This window comes from Rhinoraja longicauda, chromosome 11 (genome assembly GCF_053455715.1).
Source record: "Rhinoraja longicauda isolate Sanriku21f chromosome 11, sRhiLon1.1, whole genome shotgun sequence".
Taxonomy (NCBI): Eukaryota; Metazoa; Chordata; class Chondrichthyes; order Rajiformes; family Arhynchobatidae; genus Rhinoraja; species Rhinoraja longicauda.
The window spans coordinates 17,097,067-17,118,053 of record NC_135963.1 but is presented as its reverse complement, the minus strand read 5'-3'; the positions used below and the strand labels follow the sequence as shown (position 1 = coordinate 17,118,053).

The window sequence follows — 20,987 nt, the reverse complement described above, 5'->3', positions numbered from 1 at the left end:
CAACACAAGAGGCTACAGAGAGTGCTGGACTCAGTGAGGTCCATCACAGGCAGAGCATTCCCTTCCATCAAAAGCATCTACATGAAGCGCTGCCTCAAGAAAGCAGCAACTTTCATCAAGGATGCCCACCATCTGGGCCATGCTTCCTTCTCACTTGCTACCATCGGTCAGGTGCTATAGAAGCCTGAAATCCCACACCATCAGGTTCAGAAATTTCTGACAACCATCAGGTTCTTGTACTCTCAGCCTACTTCAGCACAAGAGCACTATAGATCAGCTCTTGCACCACCATGCACGATTTCTAACTGTGTTTTACACTGTCTTGCAGTCTTTCTCCTTTTACTGTCTTATATAATTTGTGTAATTAATGTGTTGTGTGTGGTCTATATGCCTATTATGCTGCTGCAAGATTTTCATTGTATCTAGCCTCATAGTACTTGTGCATTTGACAACTCAACTTGACCTGGTTTGACCAAACACAATTTGCCTTCTTAACTCGTTGATGTCAGTTTTCAGCAATTCTTGCACAAGGACACTTAGATCGTTGTGAATGTCAACACTTTTTAATCTCCCACCATTTAAAAAGTACTTTGCTTTTCACCAAAGTGGATGACCTCATATTTTTTCACTTATATTCTATTTGCAAGGTCCTCATTCATTCACTTAATCTGGTTATATCCGCGTTCAGCTCTTTATCTTTCTCACAACTCACAACTCACATTGCCATCTACAGTGCCATCTCCATAATGTTTGGGACAAAGACCTATCATTCATTTATTTGCCTCTGTACTCCACAATTTGAGATTTGTAACAGAAAAAATCACATGTGGTTAAAGTGCACATTGTCAGATTTTAATAAAGGCCATTTTTTATACATTTTGGTTTTGCCATGTATAAATTACAGCTGTGTTTATACATAGTCCCCCTATTTCAGAGCACCATAATGTTTGGGACACATGGCTTCACAGGTGTTTTTTAATTGCTCAGGTCTGTTTAATTGCCTCCTTAATGCAGGTATAAGAGAGCTCTCAGCATCCAATCTTTCCTCCAGTCTTTTCATTACCTTAAGAAACTTTTATTGCTGTTCATCAACAAGAGGACCAAAGTTGTGCCAATGAAAGTCAAAGAAGCCATTATGAGACTGAAAAACATGAATAAAACTGTTAGAGACATCAGCCAAACCTTAGGCTTACCAAAATCAACTGTTTGGAACATCTTTAAGAAAGAGAGCACTGGTGAGCTTACTAATTGCAAAGGGACTGGCAGGCAATGAAGACCTCTACAGCTGATGGCAGAAGAATTCTCTCTACAACAAAGAAAAATCCTCAATGAATTCTGAAGTGTTTAGACACATCCTATCTGCTCAAGCTCAAACAAATGCCTCAAAACTCACTGGCCAGCGGTTCATTCTACAGCAAGACAATGATCCCAAACATACTGCTAAAGCAACAAAAGGAGTTTTTCAAAGCTAAAAATGGTCAATTCTTGAGTGACCAAATCAATCACCCAATCTGAATCCAATTGAGCATGCCTTTTATATGCTGAAGAGAAAACTGAAGGGGACTAGCCCCCAGAGCGGTCACAGAGCGGTAGAGTTGCTGCCTTACAGCGAATGCAGCGCCGGAGACCCGGGTTCGATCCCGACTACAGGTGCTGTCTGTACGGAGTTTGTACGTTCTCCCCGTGACCTACGTGGGTTTTCTCCGGGATCTTCGGTTTCCTCCCACACTCCAAAGAAGTACAGGTTTGTAAGTTAATAGGCTTGGTAAATGTAAAAGGTATCCCTAGTGGGTGTAGGATGGTGTCAATGTGCGGGGATCGCTGGTCGGCGCGGACCCGGTGGGCCAAAGGGCCTGTTTCCACTCTGTATCTCTAAAAACAAGCATAAGCTAAAGATGGCTGCAATAAAGGCCTGGCAGAGCATAACCAGCGAAGACACCCAGTAACTGGTAATGTCCATGAATCGCAGACTTCAAGCAGTCATTGCGTGCAAAGGATATGCAACAAAATACTAAACATGACTACTTTTATTTACATGACATTGCTGTGTCCCAAACATTATGGTGCCCTGAAATGGGAGGACTATGTACAAAACACTGCTGTAATTTCTACATGGTGAAACCAAAATGTATAAAAATGGCCTTTATTAAAATCTGACAATGATTCCTACAATGAACTTCAACAATTGTGGAAACTAACTTTCCCAGTTTGTATCAGAATTGGCCAGTTCTAATGAAGAGTTAGCAATATGTAGCATTAATGCAGGTATTCCATCGCCAGACACTGCCTGACCCGAGGCATATTTTCAGTGTCATTTCAGATTTCCAGAATCTGCCATATTCTTTAGCTTACTCTAACAATATTTTTTATTTTGTTCTTTCTCACTTCTGCTGTAATTCATTTTCTTCTATTTGTATCTCCTCCAGATAGATCTGCAATGATTAACAAGCTTTAGCACACTCTCAGGTGTCACTAACAGCATTACTTGAATCATTCAGCCTCTCTAGGACCTTATCACAGATATTTCCCCGCCACCTTCCCCTATACTACATTAATTTCCCTTTCAGAAATTCATTTCCCTACTTTGACTCTAATTCCAGGTATGATCTTAGGTTGGCATGCCTCCTTGCCACACTCTGGTTACCACGGAGCACTATCATTGTGCTCTTTCTCCTTAACTTTCTAAAATTACTCTCACTGATCATTCCATCAAAGTAGTAAGTTGAAATCCTATCCAGAATTCTCAATATGGTTTACCAGGACTCTGATCCCAGCTGGATTCAAATTGTCAAACCTCAACTCTTTGACTTGGAGCTGAAGTTCTTTAATCTGCAGACACTCTGAGGATGTAACTGCCATGGATTTGTGGTTTCAATCAGCTTTCACCTGTTACAGAAGCAGAATTTCACCAGCTCTGCCATATTTACTTTAACTAAGCAAATAGTTATCAACCAGTTAGTTTTACTTGTTAACTAATTTTGTCTAGTAATTAATTTAATTTCAAAATTAGTTTAAATTATGGTCTTTTAAGAACAGATATTACAGAGGATATTCGACTGAGGCGTACAAAATCATGATAGGTATGTACAAAACATTTCCTGCATTACGACTTGACATTTGGAAAATTGTGAAGATCAAAGCTATTTTCATCTTTCTGTGGAACCTCTCTTTGGCACCAATTCCATTCTTCTTCCAAAACATGGCCTCAAATTGAATTATATTATTTGCAAAGTCACTATCTTATACTACTGGGAACTGGACCTATAATCCATGTTGCTTCAAAAACTATTCCTACCCCTAGTGGTACCAATTTCCATATTACTAGGGCTAGACGGGCTACCTAAATCCACATTCATTCCTTTGATGCCATGTTTCTCAACTATTTCAAAGCTAGAATTTGTTGACATCCAGGATCCAATATGTCCTATCGGCCTCCCATTTAAGCCCCACACTCTCTGACTCCATCTATACAACATGCGTCCAAAACTTTTGATAATTGCCCCGTCATTGACTTGACATTTATTTATACTCAATTATACTTTTGCAAAGTACCTAGCTTCAATCTTTTTGCATTAGCTAAATATGTTTTAGTTATTCAGCATTACTACTTGGAAAATATAACCGATAATGTATTATTCCCCACAATGCTTAATTTCTCCATTATCATATTACATAAATCTGTTATTGAGTAGAAATATGACCATTCTTTTACAATCACATTATTCATGGACAGATATGGGTAAATTCCAATGAAGATCAAATCCTGGCTTTTCAAATGGTAGCATCTTATGAGATGAACAATAAACTAGCACACAACCTAATCCAATAGTTACGAGTATCTGATCATACGCTTACCTGTGAGGACAAACAATACTCTGTTCCATGCAAGCTCATTGTTGGTCAGAGAATGAAACACTCGCCAGCTTAAACTCTTCTCAAACAAATTTTGAAAGGAATAATTAAATCACCAAGAACAGCAGGGACCAAGAGACCAATACATGCCAAAGATCTACCATTTCTTTCAATGGCTTATGACTAACATCAGATTCATATTATTTAAAAAATCTTTGAGAAAATCCAGAAGTTGCCATTTTTCATATGAATCATTTGCTTCACTATGATTTCACAATAGCTTTTCCGTAACTATTTTTGTTCTCTGTTGTTTCTGCTTTTTCCTAAAGAGGAGTTAAAGGAAGCATGAAAATAGTGGGGGGTTTTTTTTTGCGAGTCTTGGAGCATATTAGTTGTATGGATAATTGCTGCAGCTTTCATTAGAAACAGGTTACTTTTAATGTTAAAGGTTTCCAATAAGTTTCTAAAGCATTTTAAATATCAAACTTGGAGGTAGCAGTGAAACACCGCTGAACAATAAACAAAAATCACACTGATACATCAAGGGATTAGTAGGTTTCTAGAGGAAAAATAGTTGTTCATTTTTATACTTGATATAGTTAAGTTCTGTGTCAGTGACAAGTTTGCATTATTGAGATTAATAGCTTTTGGTGTGGCATTACTGTTGGCAAATTCACCAGCTTAATGTAATTAAAATAAAAGTATATTGCTGGGCCCAAGATGACCTGCACAGATGTTACTGAAAAGCAAATTAGGGTCAATGAATATAAATCCATGGTATCTAATACTCAGAGGATTCAAACCTGCAGTCAATTGGCACAGAGACAAATATAAACTATTACATACCTTTTGCCAGTTTTTAAAAAGAAAATGAAATTTGAGCACAGTTGTGACTGCTGTAACTGCTTCATAACTCGGAATAAAGAGGTTACTAGGCAGCACATGTGTACTGTTACTTTTATTGTGCAAATCTACCCAAGGTCTGTGGTTATTGCACAACTTAACCAGATGGTCCTTTCAACCTTGCTACCCATTTGGTACCTGTGAAAAATAGCATTCAGAACACAAAACTTGCTAATTTTATTAAACGTATCAAAGTACTTATGAAACGTAATAATTCTTTAAAGCATCGCAGCTGTGTACACCAAATTTATACAAGGATTGAACAATGGGCACATAATTTAGTAGGTGCCCACAGAAAGACACTTACTTTAATAAGAAAATGGCACATAAATATAACATTAGAAAAATTAGCTTTGTTCTGTCCTCTGGAAACAAAATTAAAAAAACAGTATCCCAATATGTTACACAATACCTCAAATGGTCATAAGTGGCTATCTTTTTGTGATTAGCAAAATATCACTGTATTCTGAGAAGTTAGATTTTATTAAATAGTGTGGCAACTTCTCATTGCATTATTCATGTACGAACAAACACTCAGACCAACGCCAGTCCCCAATTTTAGTCCAAAGGATGCTGTTTGGCTCCAGAATAAATGATGATTGCAAAAATCAATGTCATTATTACAGAAATGTTATGTAACCTATTTTAAAAAAGAGATCGTAGAGTCGAAGATGTATTTTAATGTGGGATTGTGTTTATACAGCTCCACACACAGTGAATTCCTTCAAGTTAATATAATTAGGATTTCAGACTGTTTATAGGTTTGTTTAAAAATGACTAAAATCTATTCATAAATGTTGTATGTTAACAGAGAAAAGGTCATAAAAGCATATTAATGTTCCCCCAGATTCTTCACTTAATGATAACGTACATGCATGTATCACCACAATGTACCAATCAATGGTCAACAGTCCCACCAAACCTGCAGAAATTGGACCTATCAGCTGGAGATAAAGAGAATGCAGATGCTGGAATTTAAAGCGAAAAATGAACTGGGTCCTCATCAAGGTCCCGACTCGAAACATCAATCCCTTTGCCTCCTCCGAGTTCTGGCAGCTCATTTTGTGCTCTAAGACTTATCAGCTGTTGGTGTTCATATATTGACACTAGTCATCCATCTGAATAGAGTCTCATTTGCACATGCTATATTATAATTTAAAAGTACTTAATTTTCTCCAAAATAAGACCATAATTGCACAAATGCAGATAAAACAAAACCAATTAGCAGTTCCAAGTCAAGTAATGAATTTTGGAACTAGAAAATTAATGTGGATTCAGTCATATTTTTGCTATGTTCCACCCATGATAATTGGCATGGAAATATTTTTCTCATGGTGCACCAAAGATATCCGAATTAAAGGTCTACGTTAATAGCTTACTTCTTCCCACATTTAACTGTACTATAATAAAAATCCATTAAAAAGCTTAAGAACATAAAAATATTCTGGGCTATGTAGGTTTACTACAAAATATGTTAACATTTCCATACACCCGTGGGAATGGCATTATTACATTGATGTAATTTAGCACTTTATTTCCCAATAACAATGAAATTTCATTTGTGTTTTGCACAATTTTACAACTGATTAATGCAACTGATTTCTCAATAGTAAGACACGAACAAACAACAACGAGATATATGTTCATCTCATCTGTGACTTGGTTATTCGTTGGATACACAAGACAGATTTTACAAAGTCCAGATGAAAAGATTAGAAACATAGACATAGAATCATAGAAAATAGGTGCAGGAGGGGGCCATTCCGCCCTTCGAGCCAGCACCGCCATTCATTGTGATCATGGCTGATCATCCATAATCAGTAACCTGTACCCAACTTCTCCCCATATCCCTTGATTCCGCTAGCCCCGAGAGCTCTATCTAACTCTCTCTTAAAATCATCCAGTGATTTGGCCTCCACTGCCCTCTGTGGCAGAGATTTCCACAAATTCACAACTCTCTGGGTGAAAAAGTTCCTTCTCACCTCAGTTTTAAATGGCCTCCGCTTTATTCTAAGACTGTGGCCCCTGGTTCTGGACTCGCCCAACATTGGGAACATTTTTCCTGCATCATCTTGTCCAGTCCTTTTATAATTTTACATGTCTCTATAAGATCCCCTCTCATCGTTCTAAACTCCAGTGAATACAAGCCTAGTCTTTTCAATCTTTCTTCATATGACAGTCCCGCCATCCCAGGGATCAATCTCGTGAACCTACGCTGCACTGCCTCAATTACAAGGATGTCCTTCCTCAAATTAGGAGACCAAAACTGTACACAATACTCCAGATGTGGTCTTACCAGGGCCTATACAACTGCAGAAGAACCTTTTTACTCCTGTACTGAAATCCTCTCGTTATGAAGGCCAACATGCCATTAGCTTTCTTCACTGCCTGCTGTACCTGCATGCCAACTTTCAGTGACTGGTGTACAAGGACACCCAGGTCTCGCTGCTCTTCCCCCTTACCTAACCTGACATAATTGAGATAATAATCTGCCTCCTTGTTTTTGCTGGCAAAGTGGATAACCTCACATTTATCTATATTATACTGCATCTGCCACGCATCTGCACACTCACTCAACCTGTCCAGGTCACCCTGCAACCTCCTAACATCCTCTTCGCTGTTCACACTGCCACCCAGCTTTGTGTCATCCGCAAACTTGCTAGTGTTACTTCTAATTCCTTCATCTAAATCATTAGTATATATGGTTAACAGTTGCGGCCCCAAAACCGAGCCTTGTGGCACTCCACTCCAGTCCACTCATATCATATCATATATATACAGCCGGAAACAGGCCTTTTCGGCCCTCCAAGTCCGTGCCGCCCAGCGATCCCCGTACATTAACACTATCCTACACCCACTAGGGACAATTTTTTATATTTTTTTTACATTTACCCAGCCAATTAACCTACATACCTGTACGTCTTTGGAGTGTGGGAGGAAACCGAAGATCTCGGAGAAAACCCACGCAGGTCACGGGGAGAACGTACAAACTCCTTACAGTGCAGCACCCGTAGTCAGGATCGAACCTGAGTCTCCGGCGATGCATATTTGCTGTAAAGCAGCAACTCTACCGCTGCGCTACCGTGCCGCCCAACATTGACATGTTGAAAATATTTACTATATGTATGTTCTGAAAAATCTACATATAATGCATGTCTAATATCAGAGTGATATGTTAATATCGCGTGTTCATGTTTCACATTAATTTTCAGACATGGAAATGCATCATCCTGAAAGATCAGTCTGAAGAAGGGTCTCAACCCGAAACGGCACCCATTCCTTCTCTCCCGAGATGCTGCTTGTCCCGCTGAGTTACTCCAGCATTTTGTGTCTATCCTGAAAGATGAAGTATTAATTTATTTTGGCCATTTCAGATTCAAGGCACATTGCTCCCACATCACCAGTATGAAACACTTAATTCCCCAAATTCATGATGAAACATTGACTGTGTTGCCAAGTGTAGAATTTGTTGTGCAGAATAAATGTGACTCTGTCATTCATAGTTGACAGCAACTATCCATAAAATGTACAGTGAGAGCAAGAAAAAGGGAATTATATGCACAATAGCTTGCAAGTAAACTCAAGAGAATGAGACAGACAAGAAAAAGAACTGAGCACAGTATATCTTCAAGTGATAAATTTTATATCGCAATTGGGATACATTGCCATAGGCTCCAAAGTATAAAATATGCTCAATTTTTCAAATGATTTTTCTTCCAACCCAGCACAGAACTATTGGTCTTCAGCATCACATTATTTATTTCAAAGTAGCAAAACAGTTGTGGGATTATTTAAATAAGTGGTTGGTATGACTTCACAGTCTGCTGCACCGTCAGATAAATGTAAACAGTACAAAATTACTGCTGACAGGACAAGTAGCTATTTATCAAGTCAAACAAAAATCAATTGAACAAATTTCCCCATCCTCTTCTTTTCAACCATAGAAATAGATGCAGATGGTTTGTCAACCAACAAACAATTTAAAACCTCGTGCTCATACTATTATGTACAAGTGTACAAAAAATGTATTCCTCTGCTCTTTCCAAAGAACAATCACACCAGAAAATAGTAGGCCACAAGGTCACCTAAACTTGACACACTGTATGATTAACATAATAACGTCTCTCATGCTATCTCACTCAACATGATCATGACATTCAATATTATCATAATTGATCAGCTCCTTAACACCTCTTCTATGATCTTTCCCCATAACCCTGCATTCACAATCCTCAAAAATTGTATCCACCTCCACTTTAAATACTCCCAATGATCTAACCTTTCAAACCGTCTTGGGTAGAGAATTACAGAGATTCATCATTTTCTGTTTGAAGTTGTTTTTACAAACATCCATTTGAAATAATCATGCCATACATCAATGTCCCCTCATTGAGGACTCTCCCAGAAATGAAAACAGCACAACGTCAACCCTGTCATGATTCCCTATGGTCAAGCTGGTATTTTTAAGATGTAACCACCGGTGACGCCATCAATGGCTGCCTCGCCAACAGTCTGTCTGTCACTCAGACACCCACTGCATCTTATGTTGCAAATAAATGACAAATAATCATCGTCATTTGGGTCAGCCATAACCAATATAAGATACAAAGAGAACAAAAACTCAGACCAAAAATGTTATTTTTACACAGAGTACCGCCTAATACGTACACAGTTTATACAGCGCTGCGTTCGCGATCACTAGCAACGCTCTTTGTTGATCCCGAATGACCTTTGACAAATCCCATGATTCCTTGCACGCGCGAGATACCGAACTCATTTATTGTTCTTTAGCTTGTTTTATGTGGGGGTGGGGGGCAACTTTTTCTAATCTCTTATCTTGACGGAGATGCGATTTTTTCCCGTATCGTATCTCCGTCCGCACTGCGGCCTAACATCGAGGAGTTGGCGGCCTTCACCATTTTATGCAACATCTTGCATATACTTCTGCAAGACAAAGCTAATAGTCATTTCCTCCTTATGTCAATATTACATTCGGAAGACCATGTGCCAGTTTCATTGATGGCTTGGTGGTGGAGAAAGTTATAAGCTTCAAATTCCTGGATGGTAACATCTCAGGTGACATGACCTGTCCTGGGACCAGCACATCGATTTAATCACGAAGAAGGCACCTCAACATCTCTACTTTCCTAAAAGTTTAAAGAGGTTTGAAATGTCTCTGAATACTCTAATAAACTTTTACAGATGTACCGTAAAAAATATCCGGACTGGTTCCATCATGGCCTGGTACAACAAATCCAATGCACAGGAACGCAAAAGATTGGAGAGTGATGGCGCTGCCTCAAGAAGGCAGCATCTAGCATCAAGGATCCCAACCATCTGGGCCATGCCCTCTTTACACAGCTACCCTGGGGCAGGAGGTACAGAGCCCTGCGGTCCCACACTACCAGGTTCAGGAACAGCTACTTTCCCACAACCGTCAGGTTCTTGAACCAAGCTGCATATCCTTACGAGAACTCTTCAATCTACCTCTTGCACCTCCATTGGCTTGTTTTTCTCCATTTCTATTTTTGTACTAATATCTATTTTTTTGTCTTTTCCTTTAGAATTTTGTGTAATTTTACATATAGTTTATGTATAATTTATTTTTGTGTGTTTGTCCAAGTCTGTGCTTATCTTGCTACTGCAATCAAGATTTTTCAGTGTAATTGCACCTTACCATACTTGTGCATATGGCAATAAACTTAAATTGACATTCAACAAATTGGAATCCAATGATTCCTCTGACCCAATGATTGATTGGGGTCTGGTTATATTAGTATATGCAGGATGCTTCAACATAATTGCTGGATGTGGAACTGCTGGTGGAAATATATTTTTCCAACATTTAACCCCACAAAAATGAAAGCATAAATGAAGGAAGAAAGAGCAGATACTCAATTTGCAACACTGAATGAAGGGGATGACTCTTGTGAGCTAAGAACTGGCTTGAATCCCACTGAGGCCCCAAACCTCTGGCAACCAAAAGTAAATTGATATTCCCAAAAGCTCTCCTTGGAGGAAAGAAAGGAAAGTGATAGTTGTACTGGATTTTTTCCAGATGGATCACTCTGCTTTCCAGTTCAACATCAAGCAAAGGTGCTAACAGTGTGTCACAAACGTTCAAATGCCCCAATCCAACTTGGGACACAGATAGACTGAGACTGAATTCAAATGAATATGTGCCAAAAGAATGAAGCATTTGAAATTCCATGTCCCCCATCTCTCAATACACTCTTAAGCTACATCACTTCTGCAAATCTGTATACCCTAAATGCTAAAGAGGCGACAGGGCCCTAAAGCCCGATTCCAGCAAGGCACGTTAACAAAGTGTGATATTGCTGCAACCTCCCCCACAGGGCAACTGCACCCAATACAGAATTTATTAAATGAAGTTAACGTTAAATAATATAATATACAATGTACATTTACTACAAATGAAGGAGTAATCATAAGAGGTTTATATCACATTAGGTCATGAAGTCTTGTAAGATAAAACAAGTTACTCTTCTTATGGAAAATAAGAATGATCCCTCCGCAAAAGGTACAGCTCATCTTCCTTTCTTTTATTTCAAGGTGGGCTAATGGAAAATCATCTTCCAGTATGAGACAGGCATTGCTGTCTAACATGACATGGGCGGCACGGTAGCGCAGCGGTAGAGTTGCTGCTTTACAGCGAATGCAGCGCCGGAGACTCAGGTTCGATCCTGACTACGGGTGCTGCACTTTGTACGGAGTTTGTACGTTCTCCCCGTGACCTGCGTGGGTTTTCTCCGAGATCTTCGGTTTCCTCCCACACTCCAAAGACGTACAGGTATGTAGGTTAATTGGCTGGGTAAATGTAAAAATTGTCCCTAGTGGGTGTAGGATAGTGTTAATGTATGGGGATCACTGGGCGGCACGGACTTGGTGGGCCGAAAAGGCCTGTTTCCGGCTGTATATATATGATATGATGATATGGAGTCAGCCTGGTAGGTGATATAGAAACATTCAGTTCTAATGACAAATTTAAATGTTATGTACATGGTATTGGTTGGAAATGGATAGCCAGAAAGTGGTTTATTTAGGTTTAACCTACCTTTCCTTAAATTTAACCCATATGTTTCGAACGCCCCTTCATATTCTCCAGATACTTAGATCATTATTGTTTTTTTTCAAGATCTGAGGCTTTTTAAGGAATGCAGAAATTCAAAAGTTATAGTTTAGTTTAGAGATACAGCGCGGAAACAGGCACTTCGGCCACCGAGTCCACACCGACCAGCGATTCCCACACATTAACACTATCCTACACACTAGGGACAATTTTACATTTATACCAAAGCCAATTAACCTACAAACCTGTACGTCTTTGGATTGTGGGAGGAAACTGGAGCACACGGAGAAAACCCAAGTGGTCACGAGGAGAATGTACAAACTCCGTACACACAGCACCCATGGGCGGGATCGAACCCAGGTCTCTGGCGCTTGAAGGCACCAACGCTACCGCAGCGCCACTATTTAACTATAGCTATTTCATTGTCGATGAAATAAATGAAATTTTAAATAACACCAGTCTTTATAATTAGTTATTACTTCTTTAAAAAAACTTCAATATTGAACCCTTCAATATTAATATTGGTGGCACCCAGAAAACAATTCATAAAACATCAATGCCCTTACTATAACTTCATTGGAATATTCACCACCACAAATGAAGATAATGCACGGAGCACATTAAGGTCCACTCCTGACAATCGCTTGGGAGGAAGCCAACTTAAAATGGAAAGAACATTTTGCATGAATATCTTGAGGGTTACCCCAGACAGTTTGCATATCCTCCCTTTTCTCCATGGGTTTACAGACCTTGGATGTTCTATGAGCAATTTTCATCATTTAACTGGTTGCTTGCCACTAAAACGTTGGACCCAAGTGCTTCCTTCATATCAAAAGCATCATTGGGTAAGTGGACAGAAAATGTTTAATTTATTTATACTAGTTATAGTGCAAGGTCAGGTGATTTGTTCACAGGGCAAGCAATGCCAATTGATTAGCAGACCTGACACTGCAGTGACAAGTCCAGATCTGGTTCTCCATAATCTCACAACATATTTGTATTTGCAGACCAATGCCTTCCCCTTTATGTTTTATCCCTTGAAATTGAATCCTGCTTCTGAAAAAATTGCAAAAAATAAATAAATAAATGGTTTTCTTTGATGCTGACATGCCTTTTGGAGGCAAGGCTATGACCTTCCCCTTGAATTACCTCTATGCCTCCATTGTCTGCAAATAAAACCATATACCCTGAAGGCTATTTCACTGAAACAAATCTCTTGTCCCACCCCCCGTCATCCATCTCACACTTTTCAAACACGCAGAAACTGCACATAACACTTTGAAGTCCAGTATTCAAACAGCTGGGTTGGAACGACATTAAAAACAAGTTAAAAAATCACCCAAAAAACTGCAATAACATTCCACATAGTTCTGAAATGCAACCATTTTGTAGAAACATTTCATGACAAACATTCAGTTCGTTGATGTGATCATTCCTATTAAGTAATATTATTTAGACTCAAGAGATATCGTGCAGAAACAGGCCCTTCGGCCCACTGAGTACCAGCCATCACCTGTACATTCTCACTATCCTACACACTAGCAACAATTTACAAAGCCAATTAACCTACAAACCCTACGTATTTGGAATGTGAGAGGAAACCGGAGTACCTGGAGAAAACCCACATGGTGACAGGGATACAAACATACAAACACCGTACTGACAGCATCCGCAGTCAGGATCGAATTCAGGTCCCTGATGCAGCAAGACAGCAAATCTGCCGCTACGCCACTGTGCCATCCTTATTAAAACTATAATTGCAGATCCTTAACATTTATTTTTTATGTTATCCTATGTGCACAGACTACAACAGAAATTACAACAGCAAGTACCTGGATTGAATATAGATTGAAAATATTCGAGGGTGTTAAGTGCAGAAGCTCCAGGACATCCTGGGAACTTCTATCACATATAGTATTTTCTTTGACTGGATAGCACACAAACAAGCTTCACGCTGTAACATGATATATGTGACAATAATAAACTAAACCAAACATAAACAGTAATGACCCTTTAATAATGCGAACATGGAATGCAGATCAGTTCACATTCACAGTTCACATAGAAATTGCAGATCTTGAAGTCACTTCATTTTACAATCCCAATCTTATTTTAGTCCATTCCTGAATAGGGTTATGAATGATCTGACATTTGAAAATCCGTCTTTACATACATTTTCTTACTTTTTTAAGCAATTTTCAAACTAGAAATAATGCAGAATATATTTCTGTAGGTTAATTATGGGTAGTGTTCAGGTAATAATTCAATAAAATTTAAGAATTGCATATTTAGATCAATACAATATGGGTAGATGTAGAAAATTGACATTTCTGACTTACGGACTAATCAACTTCTGGATGGTTGTCAAGAATGGAACCTTTATGTAACCAGGGACTGCCTGCATATCTAAATATTTTCATGAAAACACACAAAAACTTTTGTAAAAGGAAATAACTTTCACTCAGTTTATTCACCTTCACCATCACTAAAATTGTGTTCATATTAGTTATTTTACATGCTATCATATTCATGATAGACCTGCACATAAATGATGTTAAATGCTCTTGTACTTTGGTCAGCATGGTGGTGCAGCTAGTGTTTCCATTGCTTGTTCCTCCAGTGAGTTTTCTCTAGGTGCCCTGATTTCCTCACACATCCCAAAGATATACAGGTTCGTAGATTAACTGCCCACTGTAAATTGCCCCGAGTGTGTGTGTAGTAGAATCTAGTTGGGGATGGGAAAGTGGGGTGAGCAGATAAAAATGTGGGGAGAATAAAAACTGTTTAAATGGGTGATTGGGTTAATGCAGGCTTGATGAGCTGGAGGGCCTATTTCCAAGCTGTATGTCTCCATGACTTTCTCCAGCGCAGAATCGATTGAACACAATTTTTTTGCCAAGTTAAACCATACCTTCCACCTGCATTCTTAAAAAAATGGCAATATCCAGGCAGAAATACTGAAAACCAAAAGGAATAAAACTTAACAAACAATATGTCTTGAGAGTAGAAAACATTTTATTGAGCAATTAAAAGCAAGAGCACCTAATACAATAACGACACTCAATGACTAAAGGTTTTTGACACACATCATTAATCTGTCTTTGTAAATATACGTATATAAATTATTACAAATGTAACCCCTCCTTTTAAGAATCATTTTCCATGTTCACCTATATTAATTACCATTGCCTTTGCTTATTGTTTCCTGTATATATCCATTGAATTCTGAATTATATTCTGCATGACAGAATCTCTAAACCATATCCAATAATGTCCATTGACATGTCATTGCTTGAGAAATGCTGCACGCAACGGCCTTTCCCTTGAGCAGTAGGAATTTAAAACTGGCTCTCAGAAATAGCAGTGGAAAGACTTAAGTTGTGCTCGTTGGACAAGTGGCTGAAATGGTATCAGACACCCATCTAAGTCTTCCTGAAAGAACACTTTTCAAAATGATTAACAAGGTGCACGTGGTACAAACATTAAAAAAACTGCTGTGTTGTCAACATGTAATAGAAAACAGATAGGATTCATTGCAACTATAAGTTGGAATTCTCTCACTCCGAGCTAAATCCAGTGAAACACCACCAAATCCAAGATCCTTGCACTAAATGTTATTCTCTCATCATGTATCTACAGTATACACTGTAATTGGCTCAACTGTAATAATGTATTATCTTTCCGCTGACTGGTTAGCACGCAACAAAAGCTTTTCATTGTACCTCGGTACACGTGAAATAAACTAAACTGAACTAAGCAAGCTATTCATAATTTCTCAATTGTCTTTTTTAAACCACATAGAAAAATGTTAACCTTCCCCAAGATGTTTACATTGAAGGACACTCAAGGGAGCAAATAAAACCAGCATCGGGCCATAGAACAGTGTCACCAAAAGGTAACACTTTTCTCACAGATAAAAATGCTGAAATGATAGTTACCAATTGCTGGGATTCTTTGGCAGCAAGACGTGCCTGTAGCGCCCAACCCAACAAGCAGTTAATGCTTTTAGAGAGTTCTATCTAGCTAAGTTACTTCATTTGACTTCAATAAATGGACATTAACAATGAGTCATAAAAGAGGATAATCAGAGAGGTGATCAAGAGCATGGTCAAACAGGGAAAATTGAAAAGAACCAGGTCCATCAGCTACACAAAGCAGGCAACATTACTCTGTCCTTCAAGCTAATATGCAGAAGTTGGTCTGTGACATAGAACAAACCTTTGTCCTGCAATACATGACACGGAGTCTCAATGAACTTAACAGACTGTATCAGTTCACCATATGGCTCAAGCTTTTAAGAGTACAACAGACATCTGTCCTACAATATTTATTAATCTACTCTCCCATTACCTTTTTCACCATCAGTATGACAGAGGTGAGACAGACAAATACCATGTTTGCCAAATTTTCTTTTAAATTATATCTTGGATTTTATACGACAGCTGTGACACGTAAAAGAAAACATACTGCACGGTTTCAAAACAGCTGATGTGAGCCAACAAAAGGAAGATTGTCTCTCCCAAGTCAATGCTGGACTCCAACAAGAACCTCGTTTCCTTAAACCCGCTGATCTAATCACTGAAGTCTGCTCAATAGCACCATCTGTTCAAGGTAATGAATAAAGTGAGACTATTTCCAGATTCTAATAACATTTTAAACTGCACTGAAACCCAAAGTCTCAATTGTGCCCTTAATCAATCTCACAGACTGTGTAACTTAATACACCAACATTATACTACTCTACCAAAATAATGTTCAATTTTGAAGATTTCCAGCAATAACATTTGAATAGTCTTGAAGACTAGAAAGGAAATAAATGTCAATTGATTGGTGTCAATTCTAAATTACTGCTAGCTATTCCTAAGATAACTTAGTATAAAGAAAAGGTTATATTTAAAATTCAATGTCTTTTTATTACACGAGATAACTTAATTTAAGTGATCTTGTCGGGAGTAAAGGCCAGTCCTTTTCGGTGTACAATGACAATGTTAATGGCACTCCATCATCCAACAGAGAAGGTGTCTCAACACAATGAATACGGGGAAAGATGGTACTACTGAATGTGCAGTGATTCCAATTGAAAAAATTTAAAAAACATATGTTATTTTCACATCCTCGGGATACTAAGACAAAGGGAAGATTTAAATATGAAACTCCCATAATATTCCCTCTCATGGGCTCTACTGAGAAATTATGATTAAAGCTAAATTCAGCCCCATGAACCTGTTAATGCATTCAATTAGGTAAATCATGTGTTTCTTAGGTAGATCTTTCTGCATTAATTCTGTTGTCACTAGCAGCATTGCTAATTATTTTTTTAATCCAATATCTAAATATTTGAAAGTAGATGCTGGTGGGGTGGATGGTCAAGATGAACAGTCCCCGCCTGAACTATTAACTTTTTCTCTTTCCATTGATGCTGCCTGACCTGCTGAGTATTTCCAGCATTTTGGGTTTTATTTCATAGGACTGTCAGGATTATTTCAACGGACAGCTGTAATGCTTTAAATAGCTTCCTTTTGGGTGGCATTTATTTTGTGGTTATCTCATCTTGTAATGGTAAGAATTACCCATTTTCTTGTTGTGTCCTCCTTTAAGTTTAGATACCTTCTTCTATTTCTCTTATTTGATTAAATGTAAAGAATTATTTCTTTCCTATACCTCATCTTCTGCACATTCTAATGCTACGATAAAATTCCTTACTAATACAGCCATGACACCCCAACTCATTCTACCATGAAATGAGTGAGTCTGAAGAAAGTTTTTCCGTCAGCTCTTTGTGCAATCTTTCCTTCCCAAAGGCCTACAAAATATGGCAATCCTGTCCTGAGCTTGCATCATTTTCTAATTATCATTTCTCCCTTCATAACATCACCAAACCCATTTTGCACATGAAACCTTGTTCTCCCAACCCCTATTTCTTCTAAACCTTTCCTGATCCTCATGTTTGGTGACTGCATTAATGGTCATTCCCTGAATAGCCTACAATCAAATTTAGTTTAGTAATGCAGCGCAAAAACAGGCCCTTCAGCCCACCGAGTCCTCACTGACCAGCGACCCCCACACATTACCATTATCCTACACACACGAGGGACAAGCTCGGCTGCGGGACTTAACACCGCCCGGTGCAGCTCGGCTGCGGGACTTAACACCGCCCGGTGCAGCTCGGCTGCGGGGCTTAACACCGCCCGGTGCAGCTCGGCTGCGGGACTTTTCACTGCTGGTGCGGCTCGGCTGCGGGACTTAGCTGCGCAAGGCTTGGTCGCGGGCCTTTCATCGCCCGGTTCGGCCGCGAGACGTTTCAGCGCCCGGTGCGGGGACTGTGCGGGTCGGTCGGGGACGAGCTGTCTGTCCGTGGGCGTGGGGAAGAGAGGGGAAGTTTTGTTGCCTCCATCACAGTGAGGGGGTGTTTGGAGTCACTGTGATGGACGTTTGTGTTGGGGTTGTGTGTCTTGTGTTCTTTTTTTTTTCTATGACTGCTATGTAGTTTCGTTCGGTACTTCGGTACCGAACGACAAATAAAGCTCTGTTATACCTGTTATACCTGTTATACATTTATATCAAGGTAATTAACTTACAAACCTGTACGTCTTTGGAGTGTGGGAGGAAACCAAAGATCTCGGAGAAAACCCACATGGTCACAGGGAGAACGTATAAACTCCATACTGACAGCATCATGGTGAGGATCGAACCCGGGTCTCTGGCGCTGTAAGAGCTGTTGAGCAGCAATTATACCATTGTGCCACCATGCCGCCCTAAATTTCTAAAACACGTTGTTGCCTTCCAAATGTTTGCCATTTTCTGAGCTCCACATTTCAACTGCACCAATCACAGTAGTTTAGTTTAGAGATACCCATGGCAGTAATTCTCTGCCACAGAGAGAAATGGTAATTCTGAAAATTAATATTCTATCTGATTGTCAAAACCATCTCTCCTTATCCCACGACCTGTCTGTAACCTCAGATGTGTATTGCATACATAAACCACTTCTGAAATGTCTTCTATTGTATACCTGGGTGGGTCTGATCTTGCCTGGCTTCATTCTTATCCATCCAAATCATCCAAAAAAGTTTCTCTTTCCACGTCAGCACAATTATCACCACAGTGCCCCATAGATATATTACTGATCCTTCCTTATTTCAACGTATATACAACTGTGCCCTTCAGACTTATCCACCATGGGCACATTAGTTTCCCCATACACACCAATCATACCAAGCCTATCACCTCCATTATCCTATCCATTGCCTATAAGTTCTGATGCCACGATCTATCATCTTATATTCAATGAGCAGATGCTACCTCCAATAAAATGCTGGCAAGTCTTCAGCCCCCTCCAAAACATCTGATCCACTGAATTCTTTCCTTGCTGAAAAAGTGAACTTTTGTGATGTCAATGTTCAATTAACTGAATCTTCATCCATCTTTCACCCTGAAAAATAAACTCAAATTTTGTGCTGCCCTTTTTATTAACTGCCAAGTTTTAAGTCCTGGCATGTTCATAAGTCACCTTTTTCCTTCTTTATCTACATATAAAGTTTACTATTAACTTTTGTTCTTTAATGTCATCATAAACTATCTTGACAGGTTTTATACTGAAGGATATTAAATAAATACCACTGTAGGTGGCTATGAAATAGATAAATGTTGTCCTTTGACAGCTGCTTCAGCTCTCTGCCACCAAGTTTTGAACTTATGTGAAGGATTGCCACCTATGCACCATGCAACAGACTCCCTCTTATCTGCTGGAGAACCTTGACAGATGTTATGCTGCCTTCAACCACCTAATTCTACATTCAGATCTTTGTTTTCCTATGGATTGTTTTGCATGTTTGTGCTCCCAGATAAATCACGTCCTCATTGATATTCTCTCTGCCATCACTTTAGTTTCCCAATACAGCTTCATGGATCAAAATACACTGTTAAGGAGCTTTAACATGATTTTTCTTCATATATGAAAAACCATTCACAGAGAGGTGAACTTCAGAGCAAATTTAGAAACAAAAGAATGTTTAAATTTATCACAATAAAACTCATACCATATAAAGAGTAATATTTTGGACATAAATATGAAAATAATTAGTGATGCATATAAAATTAAATGCATATTGAGATTATAATTAACAGAAAGTGAACCAAATTCTTGTTTCCTTGGGATAAAATAGTTGAAGTGCATTCAGTTATTTTCTGATATGTTATTTACAATAGTCTTTCAGAAGCTCCTTACAGTTTTAAAAATAAATACATTCGCCCAAATATTAAAATCACACACAACCGTTGGGGTTCAATCTCCTCCACAAAATATATCAATCTGTTCAACAAAATAGTCAGAAATAAAATTTTAATTGAACAAGTTCAGTGTTTTCAACAAGGCATTCAAAAACCTTAATTACATCTTTTTTTCGTGTTATTTGTGTTGAAGTATGAAAGTGACAGTGCTTATATGTTTTACTTCATCTGGAAGAAGAATGTTGGTCCTGTATTATCTATGGAAAGGCTATGGGAATTTTTTGCAATTTCATTATCCTCAACATTTGCTGACAATAATTTTTTTAATTATTAAATGAGGAAGTTCAAATACATATTTCCTTGTTAAAATGTTGTGCTGTACATAAGTTGTGGTGTTTATGTCCAAAGTTGACCCGCAAATCTCCAGATTAAAGTAAATTTTAAGAATAACTGTTCAAAAGGTTTGCTACACTCAACGTTAAGCACCATTTTTGACTTTCAGCAGTGATTGCCTGACATTGGATTTCTTTACATCCATTATTAATGGGAGGGCTCCAGCAAATAACTCACAGAAGTCACTGAAGACAGAGATAGGCAGGCCTTCTGCATCACTTGTTTTCTTCATGTTTAAATGTTCCATTAAAGTCACCATCAAGTTCACAAACCTTTTAGGTAGCAATGTCCAATGAGAATATCTTTGTTGTGATCAGCATTTAGGAATGCTCCCTATGATTTCAGCTGACAAGATCTATTTGTCACAATATTTAGCTTTTTGGAGTAAAATTGCCCAATGTCTTTTTCTCGTGGGAAATGGAACATTCAGTTACATTATTTTAAGCCATAAACATATCAAATGCAACAATAATGGTAAACGATGAAGCAGCAAGCATGACTTTTATATTTTCAATATACA

General features: G+C 38.6%; 1 protein-coding gene across 8 annotated transcripts in view; it reads right to left on the bottom strand.

Moving 5' to 3' along the window:
- st3gal3a (ST3 beta-galactoside alpha-2,3-sialyltransferase 3a) overlaps positions 1-20,987 on the bottom strand; it is a 350,137-nt gene that overhangs the window by 185,622 nt on the left and 143,528 nt on the right. For 5 of the 8 annotated variants that reach the window (XM_078408347.1, XM_078408351.1, XM_078408355.1 and 2 more), the window contains one exon: positions 1,064-1,141. The exons of the other annotated variants lie outside the window; for them this stretch is intronic. In XM_078408347.1, coding sequence (XP_078264473.1) covers positions 1,064-1,141 — 78 coding nt within the window. The remainder of the gene's footprint in view (positions 1-1,063; positions 1,142-20,987) is intronic. 8 annotated transcript variants of the gene reach the window in all.